The sequence below is a fragment of the Lycium barbarum genome, chromosome 6 (assembly GCF_019175385.1).
Source record: "Lycium barbarum isolate Lr01 chromosome 6, ASM1917538v2, whole genome shotgun sequence".
Lineage (NCBI taxonomy): Eukaryota > Viridiplantae > Streptophyta > Magnoliopsida > Solanales > Solanaceae > Lycium > Lycium barbarum.
Genome location: NC_083342.1, coordinates 64,109,595 through 64,136,142, shown reverse-complemented (window position 1 = coordinate 64,136,142; position 26,548 = coordinate 64,109,595). Strand labels below are relative to the sequence as shown.

At 39.8% G+C, this 26,548-nt stretch overlaps 1 protein-coding gene across 1 annotated transcript; it reads right to left on the bottom strand.

The window, feature by feature from the left end:
• Positions 1-17,275: 17,275 nt before the first annotated feature.
• On the bottom strand, positions 17,276-18,652 carry LOC132644056 (uncharacterized). The gene is made up of 2 exons (XM_060360604.1): positions 17,814-18,652; positions 17,276-17,684 (listed from the first exon to the last, which is right to left on the bottom strand). The coding sequence occupies exons 1-2, from the start codon at positions 18,650-18,652 to the stop codon at positions 17,276-17,278; spliced, it is 1,248 nt and encodes a 415-aa protein (XP_060216587.1).
• Between the last annotated feature and the right edge of the window lie 7,896 nt (positions 18,653-26,548).

Genomic DNA, 26,548 nt, shown 5'->3' with positions numbered 1-26,548 from the left:
TCTTGGTTAGGCTCTAGAATTGAGATTGTAATCCATTAGTTTAGTCATTTTTAGAGGTGGATCATTATCCAGTTTGGTTTTGAATAGTTTCCATAGCTTAAGCTTTGTTGGTTTTCATCACTGGTCTTAGCTTTGAAATAAATTAGGCTTTCCTTTTTCGAACTTTTGTTTAAATCTCTGATTCGGATTTTGCCCACATATGTATTTTAAGCTCAGTCCTTGTCTTGTGTGTTCTTAAAGGATTCTTTGAAATCTTTAAGCTTATATGTGGAAGGGTTTAAACCACGACAATTGGTAGTTGGCCATTAGACACCTCAATTTTTATATTTAATTGATCTTGTAAGCCGTGCATATATGAGCCAAGTTGGTCTCTCTCTTGGTTAGTTCAATTCTCCCTTCTATCAGTTATTTCACCATGTTTGCAAGTTTCTCATAAAGACCACCCCCATTCCTCTACAAATTTTCTGTATATATCCATACTATCGAAAGCAGCACAAGCATTATTAAAATCATCATAATAAGGGCTCGGGGATAGGGAAGAAGAGTTAAAACAACCATTCTAATGACAGTCTTAACCACCATATATACTATAAACATTCCACTCAAAGGATTGGGGAGGTCCACACAACCCATTTTAAAAAATATAATGACAGTGTTGCAACAGCGGGTCCCCCCACAGATCAGAAAAGGATAATCAAAATAGGAACAACCGCATCTGACCAATTTTCGTTCCAAGATGTCATGTCAAGAAGAATAACTAAATATTAAACCAAAAAAATTGAATAGACAAAAAGAAAACTCTTATCTAGATAAATAGTTAATTTCTATGTCCCCGACAATGTCGCCAAAAATTTGTTAATCCCAAATTTTCACGACGCAAATCGCTTAGTCGTGTTGACACCTACCATTGCCCACCTTGGTAGGCGAACCATTCCTTTTCCCAACATACAAACTATAAATGCGGAAGAACAATGTAAATAATAATAAATCCCAATATCAATTAAAAGAGAATAAGTGTGGAAAACATCTTCTACCCAAGGCATCTGGTCTAAGTCAGCACAAGAGCTACTAATAAACACATAGGTCTGAATATATAATAAGACCTATCTGAATGTTGCCATACATGGCTCATAACATCAAAGGAATACTATCCGAAAATAGATGACAAGTATACGAAGAATGGAAACTCAGGCTACAGATCTGGCAGTAGCTCACCCTAAGTCTCCAACAACACCGCCTCGAGGAAGCACTCTCGAGGATTAAAAATAGAACCTGTCACACACTCTACATCCCTAAAAAGGAGTGTAGGAAGGTAGAATCAGTACAAACAACACGTACTGAGTAGGCATCGTAGGCCGACAACAGTTAGTTCACATATATAAAGGAAGAGACTGAAGAATAGATATGCTCACAATCAAGTATTGGCACAACAGAGTCCAAGAATAAGAACTCAAGTACAGAAGGATCAAATAGCCGAATCATAGCCTATGATGAAGCACCTAAACACAAGTCTCCCAAGTTTTCCACAATTCCTCAGAATAACCACAAACACCAGTACAGCCAACAATAGATCTCCGGAACCTCGCGTCATAGCCTAGGAGAGAGTATCTAATCCTCGAATCCATCAATTCCAAAGTATGTATTAATCAGGCACACGACAACTCGAGTCGATAATCAACCAAGGAAAATCAATGCGGAAACGCACCTTTCTATACAATAAGTGCAACAAACGAATCAGGGATTTGGATATGTATTATGAATACACGTGCGATGCAATGCAATGCAATGATACACACACATTCAGGGTGGAATACCTCAATGCCTAGATAGTCATGACCCATGGGGGACCTGCGAAGTCTAAGTACCTGCTGCGGCACACAGCCCGATCCAATATATACATATATATGTTGCAGAATGTGTAACCCGATCAAAAATAGGTTTAATATATGTTGCGGTGCGCAACCCGATCCAATATATGTATCATATGTTGCGGTGCGCAACCCGATCCAAATGTATGAGTATGAATGCATGAATGATATCAATGCTAACGAGAATCTATCAATATCAATGGTGCCACACATATCACGAGAATCTATCAATATTAATTATGCCACACAAGGACATGTATCACAATATCACGAATACATTACTTTCTTCCTCTTTACCAAACAATACCCAATAAATGAGAGATACAGTTTCACAATCACGTTAACGAAACTCAACCTCAAGTCTAGTACCATGTACGTGGCGACAAGTCAGTAGATCCTAATAAGGCAACAAGCCATAATCAAACAACAATACCAAGGTCAGCTCATATCAGAGTATCATGAAAGATGAATATTGATAACATATCAAATTAATCATGCCACACATGGACACATCTCTCGATATCAGTAGTAAGTCAGGGATTTAACGATTTATATCGAAGTTGGAATCATTTGTAGATTGTTGAGTTTATGTTAATGGTTTGGCCGGGTTTGAATTCCCAGGTTATTGTTGATTGAAAACTTGCTAGTTGAATGTTGAGGATGGTGTATTTACAGAGGAAATGCTGCCGGAATTTCGGTAGCCAAGTGTTACCTTAAGACTTCAACTTTAAGTATCCTAACAAAAGTTTTGGTAAATGTGACTAATTGGCAGATTTTGACGAAATTGCAACGTGAATTTGGAATAGCAAAAGGAGCGGAAAGAGGTATGTAAGGCTTCACCCTTCCTTCTATGGCTTGTCTTAGCTGTAATAAGTTGGGTACGAGCCTCGGGGACAACTCTGTTCCCCGAAATCCGCACCTAAAGTTTCCCCTTTTTGTTCAATAGAATTGAACTAGAAAGTGTGCAAAATGATGGAAAGACCTCCTAAACCCCTAGAACTTGCATAAATGGGACCCGATTACCCTAGAACCCTCACAAGTAATGACATGACACGTAACATATGTAAATCATATACGCCACCCCATCCGGCCCGAGGTGGGCCCGTTACTCTCAGATTTTCCTTACAGTCTTGCTTGACTTACTTGAAGTGAATCCAAAGGGAACCTTTGATCCCGATTTCGTTACCAAATGATAAGTACTATGACTCCTCTAACGAGGGCACTTCCATGCCGATAATGATAACAATGATGTTAGATAAGAGGATATGCCTATGATACGTACTACCGGAACGACTCTATGACTAAGATGACTAAGCTAAGTATCTTATGTAAACATGAAAATGATAAACTAATTTTTTGAATCCTATTTATATTTCCTAGCCATGACATTATTTTCTAAAGATTTCAAAGTCTATGAACTGTCATCTATGATGCCCACGATTTCATTCTACGTTTACTTTAATATTATTCTCCGTTGATAGTCTCACCTTAAAATACTCGTTCCGTCATGGTGAGACAAAGCGATCACGAGTATTCTATAATGTAATCGGAGGTTACCGACTTTATGTCACTCCGATAGACGTAACTTTCTTTGGACTCCCGTGCATGCTGGTTATATGATACAGGGATATGTGTATAGACATGTATATGTATATAGGACAAGTATTTGTATATAAGACATGTATATGTATAATAGAGAAGTAAATGTACACGTATATGTATGGGGAAAGGGGAAGGGCCACTGTTATATCACCACCTGATTCAGCTGGATTTCATCCTGGACGCGGGATGCCCGGACGCGGGATATACGAGAGCCGTACGCGGCGTCTGTATATATATGATGTATGATATATATGATATGATGTGTTGGGACACCGTTAGGGAGGGGGGGGGGGGGGGTTGGGAGAGCCGATGTATTCGGCGTTTGTAAATGTGAGTAAAAGATACCGTTTACTGAATTGTACTGTTTTCTGTATACGAGAATAAGGGACACCGTGTTCTGAAAAAGGGGCGATGCTATGACATGATACGCTATGCCAAGATATACTATGATATGAGATGCTACGGCATGACGTGATACGACACGCCATGATAGAGCGGCACATAATACGATAATATATGACACGATATAAATCCTATCTTCTGTGTCTACGAGAAAGAAATGTCTCAAAGAGAAAAGGACAAGCCTACATGATAGCCGGCCTGAAACAGAGGCCTTCCCACGTACAGGTTACATTCCTGCCCCGTTATATGTCCTATGACTCCATGATATTGTTAATCGTACTCTATGTTACTGTTTATATTATCTTTTATGCCTTACATACTCGGTACACTATTCGTACTGACGTCCCTTCTTGTGGACGCTGCGTTTCATGCCGCGCAGGTCAGCAGACAGGTGGACGTGATCCTTAGAAGCTCTACCAGCCACACTTGACAGCGCTCCAGTTGTTTCGGAGCCTCACTCCAGCAGTACTATTTTGTGTATGTACATTCGGGCACGACAGTACTCGGCCCTTTCTATGTATAAGTGTACTATGTCTAGAGGCTCGTAGATAGATATGCACAGTCAGCTATGTACAGTTAGATGTGTTGTATTTTGAATCGTTCGCGCCCCGGTATAACGCCATAGCGGAAAGCTTACTACTTATGTTTATGGTGACGCTGCTAATGTTAATGTGCAGAAAGGAAAAAAAAATATGGCTCTGTTTACACGGCTTGCCATGAGGTAAAGGTAATATGATAGATAAGGGGTGCTCGGTACAAGTATCGGGTACTCGTCACGGCCCCTAGTCGGGTCGTGACAGAAGTTGTATCAGAGCAGTTCGGTCCTAGGGGTTTGTCTACGAGCCGTGTCCAGTAGAGTCTTGTTTATGGGTGTGTAGCTCGCCACGCTTATAAACAGGAGGCTACAGGGCATTTAGGAAATATGACCTTCTTTGTGTCCTAAGATCGTGCGATAGAGCTATGCTATCAGGCTTCCACATTCCTTTCCTAATCCTATGCTATGGTTTCAGTAATGCCGCCGAAGAGAAAGGCTACGACGGCCGAGAAAGCCAAGAGGGTGGCTGGCAGCAGAGTCGAGCGGAAGCTAGAAGAAGGAGAATCTAATAATGAAGCTCCCCCTCAGACTTTTCCTGCTCCCCCTGCACCAGCAGAGCAGGAAAGAGTTCCAGCTCCAACCCCGCACCTCCAGTCCCACCGCCAGCAGCTCCGGGCCAGCAGATGGCAGAGGCGATCCTGTTATTGACCCAGCTCGTTGCCGCACAGGCTCAGCGGCAAGATGTAGACCTGGGAGACAGGGCGGTAAGTGCAAGGGTCCGTGACTTTATTACCCTAAAGCCGCCAGAGTTTTATGGATCGAAACCAGAGGAAGACCCGCAGAGTTTCATAGATGAGATGCTGAGGACTCTGAGGATCATACATGCTTCGGATACGGAGTCCGTAGAGTTGGCTTCATACAGGCTGCGGGATGTGGCAGTTCTGTGGTACAGCAGCTGGATATCTTCGAGGGGAGCAAATGCACCCCCTCCGGTTTGGCAGGAGTTCACTGAGGCGTTCCTGCGACATTTCCTACCGCTAGAGGTTCGACGGGCTCGAGCCGATATGTTCTTGAACCTGAGACAGGGAAATATGAGCGTCCGAGAATACAACCTCCGTTTTAACTCGTTACCCAGGTATGCCCCAGCCATGATAGCTGATAGGGGAGATCATGTGCACCGATATGTGAGTGGGCTAGGGCCACATTTGGTTAAGGAATGCTTGACGGCTTCACTCCAGGACGGGATGACTATTACCCGCATCCAGGCCCACACCCAAAATCTGGAAGAACAGTACCAGTCACGGAGAGAGGAGCGTTATCCAGATAGGGGTCCTAAAAAAAGGGGCAGATCTTCTGGGGCTAGAAGCGAGTATAGAGGGGGGCAGGCACAAGAGCAGTCTAGGTATTCAGGCCAATCAGTGGCCAGTGCACCACCTCGATTTGCAGATAGAATATTTGACCGCTCCGCCTATTCGGGACCAGATCAGGGTACTAGAGCTTCAGGATCCCAGTACAGAGCTGATTTTAGCAGGACGGGGCTGCCCCCACCACGATGTGCTCGGTGTGGCAGGCCCCACTCTGGGCAGTGCTACCTAGACACCGGTGGTTGTTTTGCCTGTGGTCGAACTGACAATTTTGTACGTGACTGCCCACTAAAGGATGAAGGAGGCCGAACTCAGCCAGCCGGATCAGCAATCGGTTCATCGTCGACCGTGCGCTCTCGTGGACAGACTTCCCAGGCTCCAGCGGGCCGCGGCCGAGGTAGAGGAGGGGCACCTAGTTCAGCCGGTCCTCCGCACCGCTTATATGCACTGACAGGACGACAAGGCCCTGAACCTTGCGCCGACGCGGCCACAGGTACACTTCCGGCATCCTTTCTATAATATATGGATGTTAAATTGAGCTGGATTTTACTTTATCTTGCACCATCCCGTGTGTTGCGGAACATATAAGAAATTCGGGAAAATTTAGGATAAGGGTAGCCGTGCACACAAGAAAAAGGGTGAATAGTAGTGACCACGAAAGCTAAAATAGTCATTAAAAGAGAAATATGTGCTATGAGCGCGTTCGAACATTGCCGAGACCCCAACTTGCCCCACATTATGTGATATAGGTAGTGCGGGGAAGCGGAGGTAAAAATACTAACACCGAGACACTGAAATGCACCAGAGTTTCAAGGTTAAGCGTGCTAGGGTGAGAGCAATCTCAGGATGGGTGACCCCCTGGGAAATATGCTGAAAATTTCATAAATGCGGGAACAAGAGACGAGTGTAAAATTAGGCGGCCCAAAGTAAATTGGAGTACGTAGAGTGGTTAGAAACCCCATGGGAGTCATGTAGGCCGAGATGGACTGGACTAGCGGAATGAGAGGAAGCATGACAGAGCTTCAGGACTAAAGGAAATTCGATTAGCTTCTAGAAGTAAAATAGTGGTGGAAATGTATATGAGTACATGACATCTTATCTGTGACTATAGAACCCTAACAACCAGTGTCGCGATGCACGGAACATGCTAGTTGAATGAAACTCAAAGGACGCGACAAAGGAAAAAGGTATGGATGTCGCAGGGCAAGACCGATGCCGAACCCGTGTTAGTTAAGGCTAGAAAACCCTGGTACGGTGGTGTACGGGAACACGTCTAGTGAGGGGATGGATGCGGCAGACTATATGGAGAAGGAATTACAACTGTAAGGATCGCAAGAGGCGACGATCATCTAAAGGGCAGAGGCGTGCGTAGACCCCTTAATAAAGGGGGGGAGAGCATGTTAGACCTAAAATGGGCTATGACGATTCAAGGACTAATAAGGGGGACTCACTAACGCAGGGCCAGTGTTCGGAGCTAACTCCATTGGTCTACGACATAAAGGCAAGTTCCTAAAATGGAGATGCTAAGCGACATGTGAAATATCTATGAAGGGCCCTCCCCCGGAGCATTATAAGATTTCATGGGGCCAGTTGAACATTCGAGGACGAATGTTCTAAAGGGGGGAAGGATGTTATAGCCCGCATTTTGAACGTTCGGATAATTTGAGGTAATCGTGGGAAGTTAAGGAAATGACTACTTCTCAAAGTTATTTTAAATACAAATGGACTATGAATATTGTTTATGGGTATTATTAGTACGGAATTATTGAGAAATATTAAGGGCGAAGAGAGAAATTCATGAAATGACTCAAGGTAATTACGAAAAGGGCTAGGGGCAAAATGGTGATTTCACAAGGATTTCATGAAAAGGCAATGTTGGCCAATTGATTTAAGCCATAAAAGGGGACATGTGCTTATGTTATATTGCAAGACATGCACATGTGGGCAAAAGTTGACCAAGTCAAAGAGATTATGTATTTTTTCTTTAAGCCTTAAAGGATAATCTAGAAAAAAAAAATTCAATGAAATTAGTGGAAAATAGAGGGCACATGACCGGCCATGTGCCCCTTTGTGTGTATAAATGTGTCCAAGTCTTGAAAAAGAAGATCAATTTATCATTCTACAACTCTAGAAAGTTCAACAGACATAAGGAAGCAAAGAGAAGGAGAGAAACGGCCATAGCAAAAATTGCCAAGGAAAATTGATAAAAATTCCTTCAAAAATAATTTTCTACCAAGTAGAGGGTCCTTAGCAAAGTGGAGTTGTTGTGGAAGCAAGAAAAATTCATAATCATACAAGTTGCCAAGTTGTAGTCAAGTGAGAAGTTGAAGAAGAAAGGTGAGTTTTAATCTTGTTTTAAGTGTTATGAATGGTTTATATGTGTTGTAGTATACTAAAATGGATGAAATTCATGAAGAATATTGATGTGGTGATGTGGCCGTGAGGTATATTGTGTGTGTAGGGCCGTGTATATTGTTGCCTTATATTGGAATGATGAACAAATTTTATTTGACATCTTGGGTTGTTGTAGTATGTAGAAGTGAATAAAAGTCATGAACATATGGGTTGTGGAAGTTGTAGCCGTGTATGTGGGTGTTGTGTAAGGGTGATGAACCGATTGTTTTATGTAGCATGTTGGTTGTTATTGTAGTGAGTAGAGATGGGTGAAGAATTCATGGAAAATATGCATGTAGTGTATATATATATCATGTTGGTTGTTGTTATGTCAAGAAATGAATGAAATAAATGGGAATATGTGTGTTGTATGTTGGCCGATTGTAGGTGTGATGTTGGATTGGAATGATGAATTATTATTTTTTTCTTAGTGTTTTGATTGCAGTAGTTGTGGATCCCATGATGAAAATGAGGATTTAACGATTTACATCGAAGTTGGAATCATTTGTAGATTGTTGAGTTTATGTTAATGGTTTGGCCGGGTTTGAATTCCCAGGTTGTTGTTGATTGAAAACTTGCTAGTTGAATGTTGAGGATGGTGTATTTACAGAGGAAATGCTGCCGGAATTTCGGTAGCCAAGTGTTACCTTAAGACTTCAACTTTAAGTATCCTAACAAAAGTTTTGGTAAATGTGACTAATTGGCAGATTTTGACGAAATTGCAACGTGAATTTGGAATAGCAAAAGGAGCGGAAAGAGGTATGTAAGGCTTCACCCTTCCTTCTATGGCATGTCTTAGCTGTAATAAGTTGGGTACGAGCCTCGGGGACAACTCTGTTCCCCGAAATCCGCACCTAAAGTTTCCCCTTTTTGTTCAACAGAATTGAACTAGAAAGTGTGCAAAATGATGGAAAGACCTCCTAAACCCCTAGAACTTGCATAAATGGGACCCGATTACACTAGAACCCTCACAAGTAATGACATGACACGTAACATATGTAAATCATATACGCCACCCCATCCGGCCCGAGGTGGGCCCGTTACTCTCAGATTTTCCTTACAGTCTTGCTTGACTTACTTGAAGTGAATCCAAAGGGAACCTTTGATCCCGATTTCGTTACCAAATGATAAGTACTATGACTCCTCTAACGAGGGCACTTCCATGCCGATAATGATAACAATGATGTTAGATAAGAGGATATGCCTATGATACGTACTACCGGAACGACTCTATGACTAAGATGACTAAGCTAAGTATCTTATGTAAACATGAAAATGATAAACTAATTTTTTGAATCCTATTTATATTTCCTAGCCATGACTTTATTTTCTAAAGATTTCAAAGTCTATGAACTGTCATCTATGATGCCCACGATTTCATTCTACGTTTACTTTAATATTATTCTCCGTTGATAGTCTCACCTTAAAATACTCGTTCCTTCACGGTGAGACAAAGCGATCACGAGTATTCTATAATGTAATCGGAGGTTACCGACTTTATGTCACTCCGATAGACGTAACTTTCTTTGGACTCCCGTGCATGCTGGTTATATGATACAGGGATATGTGTATAGACATGTATATGTATATAGGACAAGTATTTGTATATAAGACATGTATATGTATAATAGAGAAGTAAATGTACACGTATATGTATGGGGAAAGGGGAAGGGCCACTGTTATATCACCACCTGATTCAGCTGGATTTCATCCTGGACGCGGGATGCCCGGACGCGGGATATGGGAGAGCCGTACGCGGCGTCTGTATATATATGATGTATGATATATATGATATGATGTGTTGGGACACCGTTGGGGAGGGGGGGTTGGGAGAGCCGATGTATTCGGCGTCTGTAAATGTGAGTAAAAGATACCGTTTACTGAATTGTACTGTTTTCTGTATACGAGAATAAGGGACACCGTTTTCTGAAAAAGGGGCGATGCTATGACATGATACGCTATGCCAAGATATACTATGATATGAGATGCTACGACATGACGTGATACGACACGCCATGATAGAGCGGCACATAATACGATAATATATGACACGATATAAATCCTATCTTCTGTGTCTACGAGAAAGAAATGTCTAAAAGAGAAAAGGACAAGCCTACATGATAGCCGGCCTGAAACAGAGGCCTTCCCACGTACAGGTTACTTTCCTGCCCCGTTATATGTCCTATGACTCTATGATATTGTTAATCGTACTCTATGTTACTGTTTATATTATCTTTTATGCCTTACATACTCGGTACACTATTCGTACTGACGTCCCTTCTTGTGGACGCTGCGTTTCATGCCGCGTAGGTCAGCAGATAGGTGGACGTGATCCTTAGAAGCTCTACCAGCCACACTTGACAGCGCTCCAGTTGTTTCGGAGCCTCACTCCAGCGGTACTATTTTGTGTATGTACATTCGGGCACGACAGTACTCGGCCCTTTCTATGTATAAGTGTACTATGTCTAGAGGCTCGTAGACAGATATGCACAGTCAGCTATGTACAGTTAGATGTGTTGTATTTTGAATTGTTCGCGTCCCGGTATAACGCGATAGCGGAAAGCTTACTACTTATGTTTATGGTGACGCTGCTAATGTTAATGTCCAGAAAGGAAAAAAAAAATATGGCTCTGTTTACACGGCTTGCCATGAGGTAAAGGTAATATGATAGATAAGGGGTGCTCGGTACAAGTATCGGGTACTCGTCACGGCCCCTAGTCGGGTCGTGACAAAGGTTCAAAGAAAGGATCCTCAGCAATATTATTGAAGTTCAATAGGGGAGCATAATCAGTCAAGAAAGATAAAACAGTCAGGTTAAAAAAAAAAAAAGCAAATGCAGTTTAGTTTTAAAAAATATTTATAGCATTCTTTTAAACTTCTATAGTCAACACAACACATTTCATGAAAGTGCACAGTCTTTGTACTTAACACCTCTCCAATCATATTTCAAGCAAGTTTAAAAGTCCAACTGTTACAATATAGTCAAGAAGGAAGAAGCAAGAGGGGCAAACAAGCAAGTAATCCAGTTCAGCTTTGGAAAAAGAAAGAACAGTTCATATGAAGTAGTAATACAATAATTTTTCTTTCCCAAAAATTAGTTTTTGGTCTCAAAATAAAATTGTAATGCACTCTTAAACTAACAGGAATGTCACATGGCTTCAGGTAAAGGGAATTCAACTAAACAAATGTACAGAAACCTTTTCAAAATCCTTTTTCTATCCTCGACTTCCATCAACACTAAATGTTATGTCAAAAAGGGTTTACCTGCCAAGACTAGTTTTATAGACTAAGGTTTACACTATTAGAGGGGTTTATTAGGTGTAGAGTAAAAAAAAATATTCAAATGAATCATAGAACACACAGCCTATATATAATAGGTTCATATCTCTAATTTTACAACTTTTATCCTATTTAGTCAATAGAAATTTGTAATCAAATAGTAAGCATAGGAGACTCACAAGTTTTGAGTACAAGTAGCTAATACTAGGTTCAGTGTGTAGCTTAATCACTTAACAGGAATCATAAAGGCAGTTTTACACAGGAAACAATTTTACTCAACTTTACCTATTCAGATTTTGAAAAATAAAATAAACAAGATGCCCACTTATAGCACAATTTTCAATCATGATTTACTGGTTTTAAGCCAAAACTGGTTTTTGCCTTTATCGTTTAAAAAGACTTCAGTTTTAAAGATTCCAGTTATTTAAAAAGGTCTATTTCCTACCAAAATGGGTAAAATTACTCTAAACAGTGTATTAGTTACAAATGCTACCACACAAAGAGGTATCCAAGCTAGATTGTTCTAAGGCACACAGCAAGGGCAGTCACAAAACAAGAAATTCAATAATTCAAAAGGAACTAGAAGGAACCCATAGAGGGTATATGGTGCCTATACTAGAATCATCAAGGCAGATAGAGGTCAACACAGTTAAGACAACACAAAACAAGCCGGACAATGCACATCTTTGAGACTCATTATGAAACAAAGGAGGAGAAACTGCCATGCCTTGTTCGGAACTCTCTTTCAGAGTTTCTCCGCCTAACTCAAAGAACATTTTAGCCATATTCTGAAAATGGATATCAATGACATCTCTACTTAATTCTCAAGCCTTTAATTGTTAAAATTCCTAAAACTGAGTGCTTTAGAATTTTTTATCAAGCCAAGTTGGCTTTTGAGAACTCAAGCCATAAAACAAACAGTTTTGCACAAATTATGACTTACAAAGAAAGGAAAACAACTTCTACAGATTCAAGAATTACTTTCAACTTTAACACTAGTTTGAACCTCTTACACTTATTTCTTGAAAAAAACACAATTCAATTTTCAACTTCCTCATAACATAAATGGCCTCAAACAGAACAAATATTAAACAAAGGGTATTTCTGGCCCACTTTATTTTCTAACTTCGAACATTTAGAGACAAGAACAAATAGAATACTACACAGGCTTATAAGACCATAGTTTTGGCAAAAGCAGGTTCCAAAATTTAAACCTAGCATCACTTAGTTAAATCAAGAATCTCAACAACTCTATAATCCACACACTAACTCACAACCTTTTCTTTTACTAATTTTGAAAAATTTAAGAGCTAATAAGACATCCAAATTTCATTTTTAAACTATAATTCATACTTAGCAAAAGTTAAACTTCAAATCTATAAACTACATCCCAGAAATGACCTTTACTTCTTTAAAAATCATTTTTCTGGCAAAACAAGAGGCTAACAGATTACAAGTCAAATTATAAGACTTTCAACTTTGCTAGATTATCAAGTGTAGCAGTGTTTAAGTCAAGAGTGACTTGCAAATCCTGTTTTCACACTCAAACTCATACAAGACATTCAAATTTTCACAAATTGCAATTAAACTTTAAAACTAGACTCCAGGACCTATTTTCAGAAAAAACATGCTTATTTAAAACAGTTTTAACATTCATAGAATTAGTAACATTGTTCTAAAATGAATCAAGCTATTGAAACAAGTAAGTATTCACTCAATAATGAAGGAAAGAAGTCCTTTTTAAAACTTGAGGCTAAAACAGGTTCAAAGAGGAACATATTTTAGACTTAGAGATGTTTTCACATTAATCACATCTACCTCTCAACCTATTCAAGCAGTTTTCCAATCTAAACTAGGATAGATTTCCAACCCACTAATGTTTCTTAACAAGAACTATCAAAAACAACTAACTTAGATCAAAGATAACAACTTTATTAACTTAGTGTCAAGAATCCTAACTTAACCTATCTTTTTCTTCATTTTTATTAACTTGACCAACTCAAAATTACTCAATATTGTCTAATTTTAGGCTTTCTAATTCATTTTTTCAATTTCAAATAACAACAAGGAAACAAAATACTCACTCAATCACTTAAAACAGAATCAACTAATATACAATCATTTTTCTAACTAACAAGCATTACAAATAATAGATAATCATAGTTAGAAATGAAAACAAGGATTGAAATAAGAATTTACCTTCTGTTGGGGCAACCTAAAGATCAAAAGGGGATTGGTTCAACACTCCAAGCAACAAAACCTTTCTCAAATCTTCAAATAACCTCTCTTCTTATAATTTTTATCTTCTCTATATATTGTATTTTTTTTGTATATCTTTATCAATTGTATAGCTAATATCTATGCAACATAGGTTTTTTTTTAGGGAGTAAAAATCTGGACCATTTTGTTGTTTTTCTACTCACTATTTATAGCCTCATCATATAGGAATCCTTAGGATGAGAATGAAGGACACTTGTCCTCTCATTCCCCCCCCCCCCCCCCCCCCCCAAGAATTCCCCAAATTGTACCTCATCGTGATTTCAAAAATAAAATAGATAGGACAAACAAAAATCTAACAAACTTGTACCCTAAAATCAATAAAATCCATAAAAAATCAGATAAATATAAGGAATAGTACACTTGCCCACACAAATCACCTTATGGTACAATTCCAACAGTGTAATTGTACCAATGGGATAAAATCATGTTACGCCTCTCGTTTTCGTCATAGGAGAACTTATGGTTTTCTAGTTGGGTATGCCTTTTGAATAGAGACATGTACCCATGTTTTGGACATAACAAGTGTCTTACCCCGTGCACAAAGGTGCCAGCAGTTATTCCTGGTAATTTATAGGATTAGAAGTCGAATGAATCAAATCGACGCAATCCGAACTGATTCAGGAAATCTGCAAACATCAGTCAACGTCGACGGGCCGTCGACATGTCAACGGACTGTGATTGCGTGTCGTCAATATGTCTCTGCAGCTTCTATTTTGCAGGCGCAAGTCGACGGAATCCTTCTGAGGTGTTAGAAGGATTTTTATGCCCAACAAATCTGATTTTTAGACTTTTCCAAGGACTTGGGAGGCTAGAACTTTAGGGTTGTGAAAAAAGGGACCAAGGCAGCACTGGCATAGACGCTGGAGCGCTAAAGTTGTAGCGCTCTGCTCTTCGATGGGGCGGTCTAACTGGTTCCTCGACCCCGATTTCGATGTTTGATTCTCTTCCACATGATGGTACCACTAGGCTAGATGTCCGTCGAAAATGCTTTAGCGAAAGGAAAGGTGCAGGATGACACGGTTTCAGATAATTCAGAATTTTTTACAGTAACGACGAAACGGTCATTACAATAACTTCCATTGGGATCTTGGTCGGGCTATACTGCATTCTTGCGAGACCTTCACACCCAGTCCGGTTTTTATCTTTGTAAGAAGGATGCTATTAATGAAGACCATGTTTCCGAGTGCTGGGTCATTTTTGTTTCTTACGACATCCGCTACCCCTAAAAATTTGGGATCACATTATTTTCACATACTGCGGTGACTGTCAAAAATCTGGTGTCGACTGCATCGTTATCCTCATACAAAGCCTGCGTTATACCAGTTTTGATACCACATCACTTATAGTCAAAAATACCCAAATGAAGACTACACAGCAGAGTGTAGTATCATATTCCTTTCATGATGACCACTAACCTCTGCACCCAGAATTAGTCAGAATATTCAAGTTAACGATTGCATACTCAAGAGCGAGGCCTTTTTCATGATAACTGCTATCCCTAAACTAGAATTACATCAACTTGAGATAAACTGAAGTAGGGACCGAAAATCTTGATGTAGGAATCACATTCGTATTTCAACAATTGTGGACATCAACCTTAGAATTATCCTACCTATTTTGGCTATATATGGATGGCGACTACAGCCCCTTTGACATGAAGTCGTATCGCCCAAATCATCATTTTGAGGAATGAAGCTTACCTCGGTGCTAAGACTGACATGCTTTTTTTTACTCCGGAGAAGAATACCCGCCCGTCGACAAGGTTCACATCTTCCATAAGGACTAGACTCTTTCGGAATGAATACGACACTACAATGCCAATATCAACTCTTTGTCTTCAAACCACAGATTGTTAAGATGAAAACTGTAACCACCTTCTGGCTAGGATTAATCCATCTTTGTTGACAGTTTATGTCGACGATCTTAAATTTGATATCAGAATTACGTCGCCCAATTGGTGAGAACTGCGCTTACCAAATATAAGATGCCTAATCAGTCAATGCATTAAGGCAAGCCATGCGACGTCTAGGTCAGGGTCTTAATACCATAATGCAATACTATTTAGTGGAGACTAGGCTTCGGTAAGCTGTGATTATATCTTTCAGTAGTCTTAAAATTGTTTTTTCTAAAATTTTCATGCTCTGCAAAACGAACAAACTTGTCAGCATAAAAAAACTTTAATTAAGGAGAATTTCGCTACCCTTCTCGGACGCTTTTCCTTATCATTTCGTCTCGAGATTTTCTTTTTCTTTATTTTGTCGTTGTTATCCCTATTTAGACATCTAAGCAAACAAGTTAGTGTAAAAATTCCTTGCTTAGTCGATCACTCTTCATGCAGATGGATTTCTACCGTCCACACTTTGGCAGGAAAGAATGCTCAATTTTTTTTGAAAATCTTTATATTTTCGCAAACAAGAAATGTTTTGGTGATGATTTTGGAAAACAACAAACTTATGTTTTGGAAGATGTATATTTTCTGTAAGTGATAAATTTCGTAGTAATAATAATCTTTTGAAAAAGGATATATTCCATACACAACCTTTTTAATGTCATGACATTGGTTACCCGAACGAGGTCTTCTTCACTCTTCTTTGTCTTGAGCTTGACTCGTACTAAAATTTTCGAATCCCTTTCGAATATTTTGCCCCAGCTTATATATATTTTCGTACCAACTTGAATTTCACCCTGTCGAAGGAACTTTTGACACCCTCTCAAAAATTCTGCCCCAGTGTAAGAGTGTACTTGTTGATTTTGGATTTTACTGTGTCGAAGGAATTTTTGAGATCCTTCACAAAAATTCTGCCCTATTGTAAAAGTTCTAATCAGTTCGTTCCTTTGAACTAGTATATCAAAAGCATTTTTGAGGTCCTCTAAAAAATTCTATCCTTGTTTCCATATGGGTTGTCTTTGTCTTTCTTTTACCAAAAAATCTCTGAGGTTTCTTAGGGTTTATTGGGAATTTTGTTTGGAACGACCGAGCTCGGGGGAGAGCCTACATATCCCAAATGCGAATCAGGTCATAACGTAGTTCGGGTAAATATATCAGGATTTATTGGTGACACAGAACTCAAAAGAGCGCCTACGTATCCCAAATGGGAATCAAATGATAACGTAGTTCGAAGTACATGATTTTGGATTTTTGGGTTAAAGCGACCGAGCTTGGAAAAGCGCCTACGTATCCCCTTATAAGTATAGGGAATCTGGTCCTCGCGTAGTTCGTACATAATTTTGGATTTGTTTTTTCTAAAAATGCAAAACTACAAGTAAATGAAATGCAATTAAAAGCAACATAAAGCTACAACTCTCTGTAGTCGTCTTCTTTCTCAAACATAGTATCTCTTGATGTCGTCTAAATTTATCGCTCTTGGCCACTCTTGGCAATCCATTTCAACAAGGACAACTGCTCCTCCCGATAACACTTTTCGCACTATATAAGGCCCTTGCTAGTTTGGTGCGAACTTCCCTTTGTATTCTTCTTGATTTGGGAATATCCGCTTGAGAACCAATTGCCCTACTTGTAAAAGTGTAGTCCTCACATGTTTGTTGAAGGCTCATGCCATTCTTTGTTGGTACAACAGACCATGGCAAACGGCGATCATCCTCTTTTCATCTAAAAAAGCTAGTTGCTCATGCCTTTTACAGATCCATTCAGCGTCATCCAATTCTGTTTCTTGTATGATTCGAAGGGAAGGGATTTCTACTTCGGCTGGTATCACTGCCTCAGTGCCATAGACCGGCATATATGGAGTGGTTCCCATTGAAGTTCTGGCGGTTATGCGATATCCTAGTAATGCATGTGGCAATTGTTTGTGCCAGTCTTTGTTGTTATCAATCATCTTTCTAAGGATCTTCTTGATGTTTTTGTTGGCAGCTTCTATAGCTCCATTCATTTGTGGCCGGTACACAGTCGAATTTCGGTGAGTGATTCGAAATTGAGCATATATTTCTTTCATTAGGTGGCTATTAAAATTAGCCCCATTGTCTGTTATGATCGATTCTGGGATGCCAAATTGGCATATGATGTTGTTGCGCACAAAGTCTGCTACTACTTTCTTTGTTCCTATCGCATAAGATGTTGCTTCCACCCACTTGGTGAAGTAGTCTATGGCGACCAAAATAAAATGGTGCTTGTTTGACACAGCCGGTTCAATCGGTCCTATGACATCCATGCCCCAAGAGGTGAATAGCCATGGTGATGTGACAACATCCAGTTTTGTTGGAGGGACTTTTATCAAGTCTCCATGAATTTGACACTTCTGGCATTTATGGATGAATTTGCTACAATCGTTCTCCATAGTCATCCAGTAATAACCTATCCTTAAAATCTTCTTTGCCAGTACAAACCCGTTCATGTGAGGATAGCAGATTCCAACATGTACTTCTTCAATCAACCTTGTGGCTTCGACAAAGTCAACATATCTGAGCAAGCCCAAATCTAGGGTCCTTTTATACAAAACATTCTTATTGAGGAAGAAACCATTTGCCAACTTCGTAATAGTCTTCTTCTGATTGATGGTGATTCCTTCAGGATATTCTCCTTTCTCCAAGTACATTTTAATATCGACGTACCAAGGTTTTCCATCAATCTCTGCTTCTACAAAAGCATAGTGAGCTCGTTGACCTCTAATTTCGACTCTGATAGGATCAATGTACTTACTATCAGGATGCTGAACCATGGATGCTATTGTCGCCAAATCATTAGCAAACTCATTCTGGGTTCTTGGTATATGTTTGAACTTGACTTCTTGAAATTGATCTGCTAGTCTTTGCACAAGTCCAACATATGGTATGATCTTCTCAATTTTGGTGGCCCATTGTTCTCGAATCTGATGAATCAACAAATCCGAGTCACCAATTACATGAAGATTTCGCATATCCATGTCAAGGGCTAAATGAAGGCCTACGATACAAGTTTCATATTCCGCCATGTTGTTGGTGTAGCTGAAGTTCAACTTGGAAGTTACTGGATAATATTGGCTGGAGTCCGAAGCCAAAATGGCTCCGATTCCCGATCCTTTAAAGTTGACCGCTCTATCAAAGTATACTTTCCAGCCTAAATCATCTTCATTTTCTTCACCCTCGATTGTCATCACTTCTTCATCCAGGAAGTAAGTCCACAAAGGTATGGGGTTGTCATCCACCGACCTTCCTGCCAGTAAATCTGCTAATGCTTGCCCCTTAACTGCCTTCAGTGCGACGTATTGGATCTTGAACTGTCACGATCCAACCGGAGGGTCATGACGGGCACCCGGAGCTAACCCACTGGGCACCTCTCATTTTACATTCACATTCATATCTAGGTGACCTATGTGGCCTGGTAAGAATCTCTACGCATGAGTAATACCATTTCCATCAGGCTAAAGCACTCTTATATCAGCATCAACAAACATGCCTATATACATATACACAAGCAGACAAGGCTAGCAAAATGATATACAAAATATGAGCCGACAAGGCTACAAGACATCTAACTGTACACAACTGTCTACGAGCTTCTAGAAAGAGTGTGCAACATGACATAGACGGGACAGGACCTCGCCATGCCCATATGTATATACACAAAATAATAGTACCAACAGCTGCTGCACCGAATCAAATGGAGCTCCTCTATGCAATCTCTGGACAAGCAATCTATGGATCAAGTCTATCTCCTTGTCCACTTGCGGGCATGACGCAGCGTCCACAAATAAAAGGACGTCAGTACGAACAATGTACTGAGTATGTAAAGCATAATCACTAGTATAATAGAAGCATGGGAAATAACATAAGATAGAAGAGTCAAGGGATGATAGAGCCATTTATACCTCCGGCGGCAATTATCATATTCACTTACCCCTTTTCTAATGGGAACCTTCATTTATATACACTTATACATATATAGCAGTATCATACCCGACCATATAGGTTGGGTGTCTTACATACCCGACCATGATAAGGTTCGATGTTATACGTACTTGGCCCTACCAAGCCTCAGTGTCATCCGTACCCATTTGCGCTGGTGTGCGCGCGATAGATATCATACCCGGCGATATAAGCTCGGTGTTCTTAGTAGTCATACTTTAATATATAAATATATATACATAGGAGTACATACATCTCCTCAAAATCATCATCATCATCATCATCATTTTCATTATATCTTTCCTTAGTGGATCAACTATCATAGGATGGGACCAATGGTATCGTGAGAATATCAAGATCATGAGCTTTAGTGATTCTAGGAATCAAATCATCATGGAAGATAGTATGGATTTCACATGAAGGTATACATCAATAGGGTCATGCCTTAAGAAAGAAGGGTTAGCCTTACATACCTTTATGTCTTCTTAACTACTTAATGTTCACCTCCGAAGCCCTAGAAGTCTACATTTAAGAGGGTTCATACCAAAGTTAGGCTTCAAAGACACCCTTAAGTTCAAACAAGTATAATTCATAAGCTAGCGAAAATTGGGCAGTATTTTCCCTATTTCATCTACTTCTACCAAATTCCAAAACAACTCCCAATCAACAATGACATTATCCATAATACCACAATCAAGAGATTTCAGTCAAGTTAAGCATCATCTAATCCCAAAACTCATTTTCATGCTCATTCATAACAATGGCTACAACACAACACCATATAGGCTTACGTACAATATTTCCTCAACATTATCTATAACATCCACAACAAGATTATACTCCTAACATGCCAAGAATTACAATTCAAGTAAACCTATAGCTCATAATATCTCTAAGTTCATACTTGAACTCTATTTCCACTTTTCTGCCTTTATACACATGGCATAACAATCAAACAACCTTAACCATATGTAAAAGAGTTGTAATATTACCTTAATCACTTTTGAACAATTCTTGGATCAACTTAATCCACTAAAGTGAAGTCTCCAACATCAACACCATAAGAAATCTTGAGTTCCACAACCCCTAGCAAGCTTCCTAGCACTAGAACCTCTTACTTCTTTTAGATTTTCTTGGATTTTGGCTTGGATTAGTTTATAGACTGAGAGAGAGGGTTTTGGGGAGCTCAAGGATCTGTTTTGGGGAAATAATGAGTCCAAATGATATGAAATTAAATATATAAAGCGTAACTTAAAATCCCATCGGGCAATTCTGCGCCCTCTTTGACGGACTGTCAAAGTTCCTATGGTCCGTCAAAATGCTCCGTTAAACTGCCCAACCAACCATGGCTCACTGTGACTATTTTACGCTGGGAGAATACGATTTGACGGGCCGGAGAAATTTCTGCAGTCCGTCAAAATGTTCTGCCCGAGCAGTCTATCTTAAAACACCCATAACTCTTTACTCCGAAGTCACATTGATGAACGGTTTGTTGCGTTGGAGACTAGACTCAATGAACTTCAATTTGGACAAAATAAACACACCAAAACTCCTAATATTCTAGGAGATATTCCTCTTTCAAGTTGGACCAAAATCTTGTCCAAAAGTTTTCCAAGTTTTCCCAATGTTCCGTTAAACATAATTTCCTTTATTCGCTTGTCCTGAAATCCTTCCATAGCTTATTTCATGAGCTTAAACCCCCATAACCATAATATAGGAACATATAATCTCATATATCCTAGAAGATAACTCTAGTTTCCACGATTAGGACAACTATCACCTAATGATTCTCAACGGACGAAACTACGAGGTGTAACATTCTCTCCCTCTTAGGAACATTCGTCCTCGAATGTTAGGCTCTCGGGGATTCGAAATTTTTTTTTCTAGAGTTTCCCCTATAATATGGCACTACCATCCTGTCACAACAACCCAAAATATATCGCCTCACAGGGCTACAATAACAACAATAATAACCATGGCCGCACACGACCAAAAAAGCATCAAGGAAAGCATTACATACCTGTGGACAATGGCATCTCTGCCCGAGTCTTCTATGGAGGTGGAAATAAATGTGGGTATCTGAACTTCATGTGTTCTTCTGCTTCCCAAGTCATTTCCTCTCTATTATTATTCCTCCATAAGACTTTAACCGAAGCTACATCTTTGGTTCTGAGTCTCCGTACTTGCCTATCTAGAATGGAAATAGGAACTTCTTCGTAGGATAATTTCTCAGTGACTTGAACATCATCTACCGGTACAACTCTAGAAGGATCTCCAATGCACTTACGAAGCATCGATACATGGAAAACCGGATGGACTGACTCCAAATTCGAAGGTAGATCTAATTCATAAGCCACTTGGCCTACCTTGCGTACAATCTCATAAGGTCCAATATACTGAGCACCAAGCTTGGCCTTTTTTCCAAATATCATGACGCCCTTCATTGGCGACACCTTTAAGAATACCCAATCTTTCACTTGAAACTCTAAGTCCCTTCGATGATTATCTGTATAGGATTTCTAACAACTCTGAGCTGTTAATAACCGATCCTGTATGAGCTTGACCTTCTCTATAGCTTGCTCGACCAAGTTTGTCCCTATCAGTTTAGTCTCCCCTACTTCAAACCACCTAATTGGCGATCTGCACTTGCACCCATATAAAGCCTCATACGAGGCCATTTGGATGCTAGAATGAAAACTATTGTTATAAGCAAATTCAATAAGCGGTAAATGATCATTCCAACTACCTCCAAAATCCAATACACATGCCCGTAGCATGTCCTCTAGAATCTAGATGGTACGCTCAGCTTGCCCATCTGTCTGTGGATGAAATGTTGTACTAAGACTCACCTGAGTCCCCAAACCTTCTTGAAAAGACTTCCAGAAATTTGCGGTAAAATGTGTCCCTCTATCGGAAATAATAGATACTGGGACTCCATAGAGTCGCACTATCTCTTTAACATAAGGCCTTGCATAATCTTCAGCTACATATGTAGTCCTGACTGGTAGGAAATGAGCTGACAGTGTAAGTCTATCCACTATTACCCATATAGAATCATATTTATGCCTAGACTGAGGCAAGCCTACAATGAAGTCCATATTAATCACTTCACATTTCCAGGTTGGAATTTCCATAGCTTGCAACAATCCACCAGGCTTTTGATGCTCAATTTTCACTTGTTGACAACTAGGACATTGGGCTACAAATTCCGCTATGTCGTTCTTCATTCCACTCCACTAATATATAGACTTAAGATCATGATACATTTTTCGTTGCTCTGGGGTGAACAGAATAACGGGAACAATAGGCTTCTCTAAATATTTGGTGGCGTAATCTTGCAACATCAGGAACACATAACCTGTCTCGACATCGGAGAACTCCATCTCCATAAATCTCAAAGGATGACTTCTTCTTCTGAGGAACTGTATTTTTGTAATGAACTAGTATGGGATCCTCGTACTGGCACACTTTCACTTCAACCACCAGTGACGAGACAACTGAATTCTGAATGATAGCTCCCATATCGCCCGAGTCCATTACCCGGACTCCTAGGCTAGCTAACTACTGGAGCTCACGAGCTAACTCTTATTTTTTTGCTAGACATCACATAAACTTCCCATAGATCTTCAGCTAAGAGCATCAGCCACAACGTTTGCCTTCCCGGGATGATAGAGGATGTTAATATCATAATCTTTCAACAACTCCAACCATCACTGTTTTCGTAAATTCGATTCTTTCTGCTTGAAAATATTATGAAGGCTCTTGTGATCCGTATAGATATCCACAAGGACACCATAAAAATAATGTCACCATATCTTCAATGTATGAATCACTGCAGCTAACTCAAGATCGTGGTTGGATAACTTTTCTCATGTTTTTGCAACTGCCTTGAAGAGCAAGCAATCACCTTACCATGCTGCATCAACACACATCCTAACCCAACACCTGAACCATCACAATAGACTACATAGCCTTCTGATTCTTCTGGAAGTGTCAGAACTGGGGCAGAAGTTAATATATTCTTTAACTCTTGAAAACTACGTTCATAAGCATTGTACATTGGAGTTTAGTTGATTTCTGATTTAGCTTTGTCAATGATGCAGAAATAGAAGAAAATCCCTCTACAAATCTTCTGTAGTAACCTACTAAGCCCAGAAAACTACGAACCTGCATAGGTGATGTAGGCCTTGTCCAAGTCTTAACAACCTGAATCTTTTGGGTATCTAACCGAATGCCATGGACTAAAATAATGTGCCCTAAAAAGGTCACTGAATTCAACCAAAGCTCGCATTTTGAAAATTTTGCAAATAGCTCTTGAATCTGAAGGACTCTAAGAACGGTACGTAAATGACCCGCATGTTCTGTCTCGGATCGAGAATATACCGGGATATCGTCAATCAACACAATCACAAATAAATCCAAGAAAGGCCTTGTTACACCCTGGAAAATTTCATGTTATCAAGACTGTGGACGGCTTAGTATGAGCTCAAGGGAGAGCAGAGTTATACAAGGATTAGGGATGAAGATTATATTATCTGAGCTTAAGAACATATATATGACATTTGGAGATTGTATGGAGTAAATCAGTTAACACAATTACTCGATGATAGCCCTCGTAACCATAAGTTAAGGTGGGGCCCACATGTCGGGATTTTGTAAAGGACATATGAAAAGTGATATGGGTAGTACATGGAAAGTTGAGAAAATCTTAAGAAGGACCCTTAAGCCAAATATGGGCATAAGCCCTCCAAAAGGGTGATTTAAAGATACGTTTTCGGATGACCTGAGTTGGAGGGGCCAAAACGCTATTATAAGTTTGGAATTTGGAAAAACCCCAAAAATTAAAATGTAGATAATTGAAAGATCTTTCCAACCGTATGTCGTGGGCCCTGACACAACATCTGGATCAAAAGGTATGGCCATTTTAAGATCAAGACTCTAAGCTGCCAAATGGCTCCGCGGGCCCCACTTGAGAAAGTCGGTGAAACCGACCTAGGAGGGGTATAAATACCCCCATCAACCCCGTTTGTTCAGAAAAATAACATTCCAAAGAGTCCTAGAAATTTCTCCACACCTCCCCCAAACATTATAGTCCAATAAATCAAGAATTTAACAAGATTACGCCAAACTAGCCCACGAAAGGTGATTGTTCTTGCTTATACTTAAGTTTGGCGTTGGAGAAAGTTGTTGTGGCTAAATTTCTTCAAGTATAAGGTATGTTCTTCATCCCATCTCTTATATTGAGTTTATTTGAAGGATTAGCAATCCTAGAGAGTGAAAATAGTTATGGAGGAAAGGTCATAAAGTGTTGTGTCGTAGTTGTTGTGTTTATGGACTGTTTTGAACATGTTGTGGCCATGTACTGGCCTGATTTATATGTATAAAGATGGTATCTAATGTTGTTGGTGTGTTGATAAAATTATACTCCTTGATTGGGATGAAAGGTAGTGTATATTGTTGTTGTATGTTGAAAAACATCGTGTGGGATGTTTATGGAATATATTGGTATGGGTTATAGTGTTGTTGATGCTGGTATTGTTGTTGTTGTTGATTGGTTGCGGAATTGTAATTTTGGGCTAGGCATATAAACAGGGGAAATGCTGCCCGATTTTCGACAGAATATAGAATAGTTTGATTTGAAACTTGGAACAAGTGTGCATTAAAGAGTCTAACGTTAGTATAAAACCTCTTAAATGTATACTTGCGAGCTCGGACGAATAAGAGTAGCTAATAGGAGGTCGAACAGGTATGTTAAGGCTCGTCCCTTTCTTTCAAAGGCATGATTCCTATGGTATGATTTCATAAATGTTTCCGTAACCTTCTTGTCTTCAAAAGCCAAAAGTCCGTGGTTCTTAAAGCTTCTCTTGATGTCAAGGGTAGGTATGATTTTATGATGGTGACGACAATAATGATGATTTTATATTTTAAGAACTCAAGTGTATGATTTCAAAGTGAGTATGATAATGTGGAGCTACATCTTGATTTTCTCAATTTTATTCATTGATGATGACTCTACTTCTAAAGGCTCCACAGTGTATGGAAAGTTACCCTTTCTTTCTTTATGGAATGAATTACATAAACTGAGCGAACAACGAACATATATGACTGCAAGGAACTCTAGTTCTCAATAGTGCTTGATATGATAGTTGTCTTTGATTGTCCAGTGTTGGTTCATTCTGATTGTTCTATCGAGTCTCAGATGATGATTTAGTTTGCATATGGTTGCTCATGATATTCTACTCGTGCATACCGTTAATATATAATTCACCGAGTCCCGGGCCGGGTACGTAATTGTGCACAGTTTCATTGCATTGTTCACCGAGTCCCTCACTAGAGGGTCGGGTATGTATATTATATATTTCACTGAGTCCCATAATGGGCCGGGTACGTATGACATTTCACCAAGTCCCATAATGGGCCGAGTACGTATGACATTTCACCGAGTCCCGTAATGGGCCGGGTACGTATTATATTTCACCGAGTCCCGTAATGGTCCGGGTACGTATTATATTTCACCGAGTCCCGTAATGGCCTGGGTACGTATTATATTTCACTGAGTCCCTTACTAGAGGGTCGGGTACGATATTTCATATATATGCACGCATCACTCATCTTACATGGCACAGATGCATTGGTATCTTTGATTATCATATTCGTCTCCTGTCGACTTTTTGCTCAGCCATGATCTTCTTTATTGTACTTCATGCCTTACATACTCAGTACATTGCTCGTACTGACATCCCTTCTTGTGAACGCTGTGTTTCATGCCACGCAGTTGTATACAGATGAGTAGAGTATATTGCTAGAAGATGTTCCAGCTGGATTGGCGAGCTCCATTTCCTTCCGGAGTGCTGCCGAATCAGAGTATCTATGTTATGGTATATTGATTTATGTTAGAGACCTTGCAGACAGAGTCACGTATATAGGATGTCAGTCTTGCAAATGGCTCTGCATGCCGATGTATCATTATGCATTATGTTACA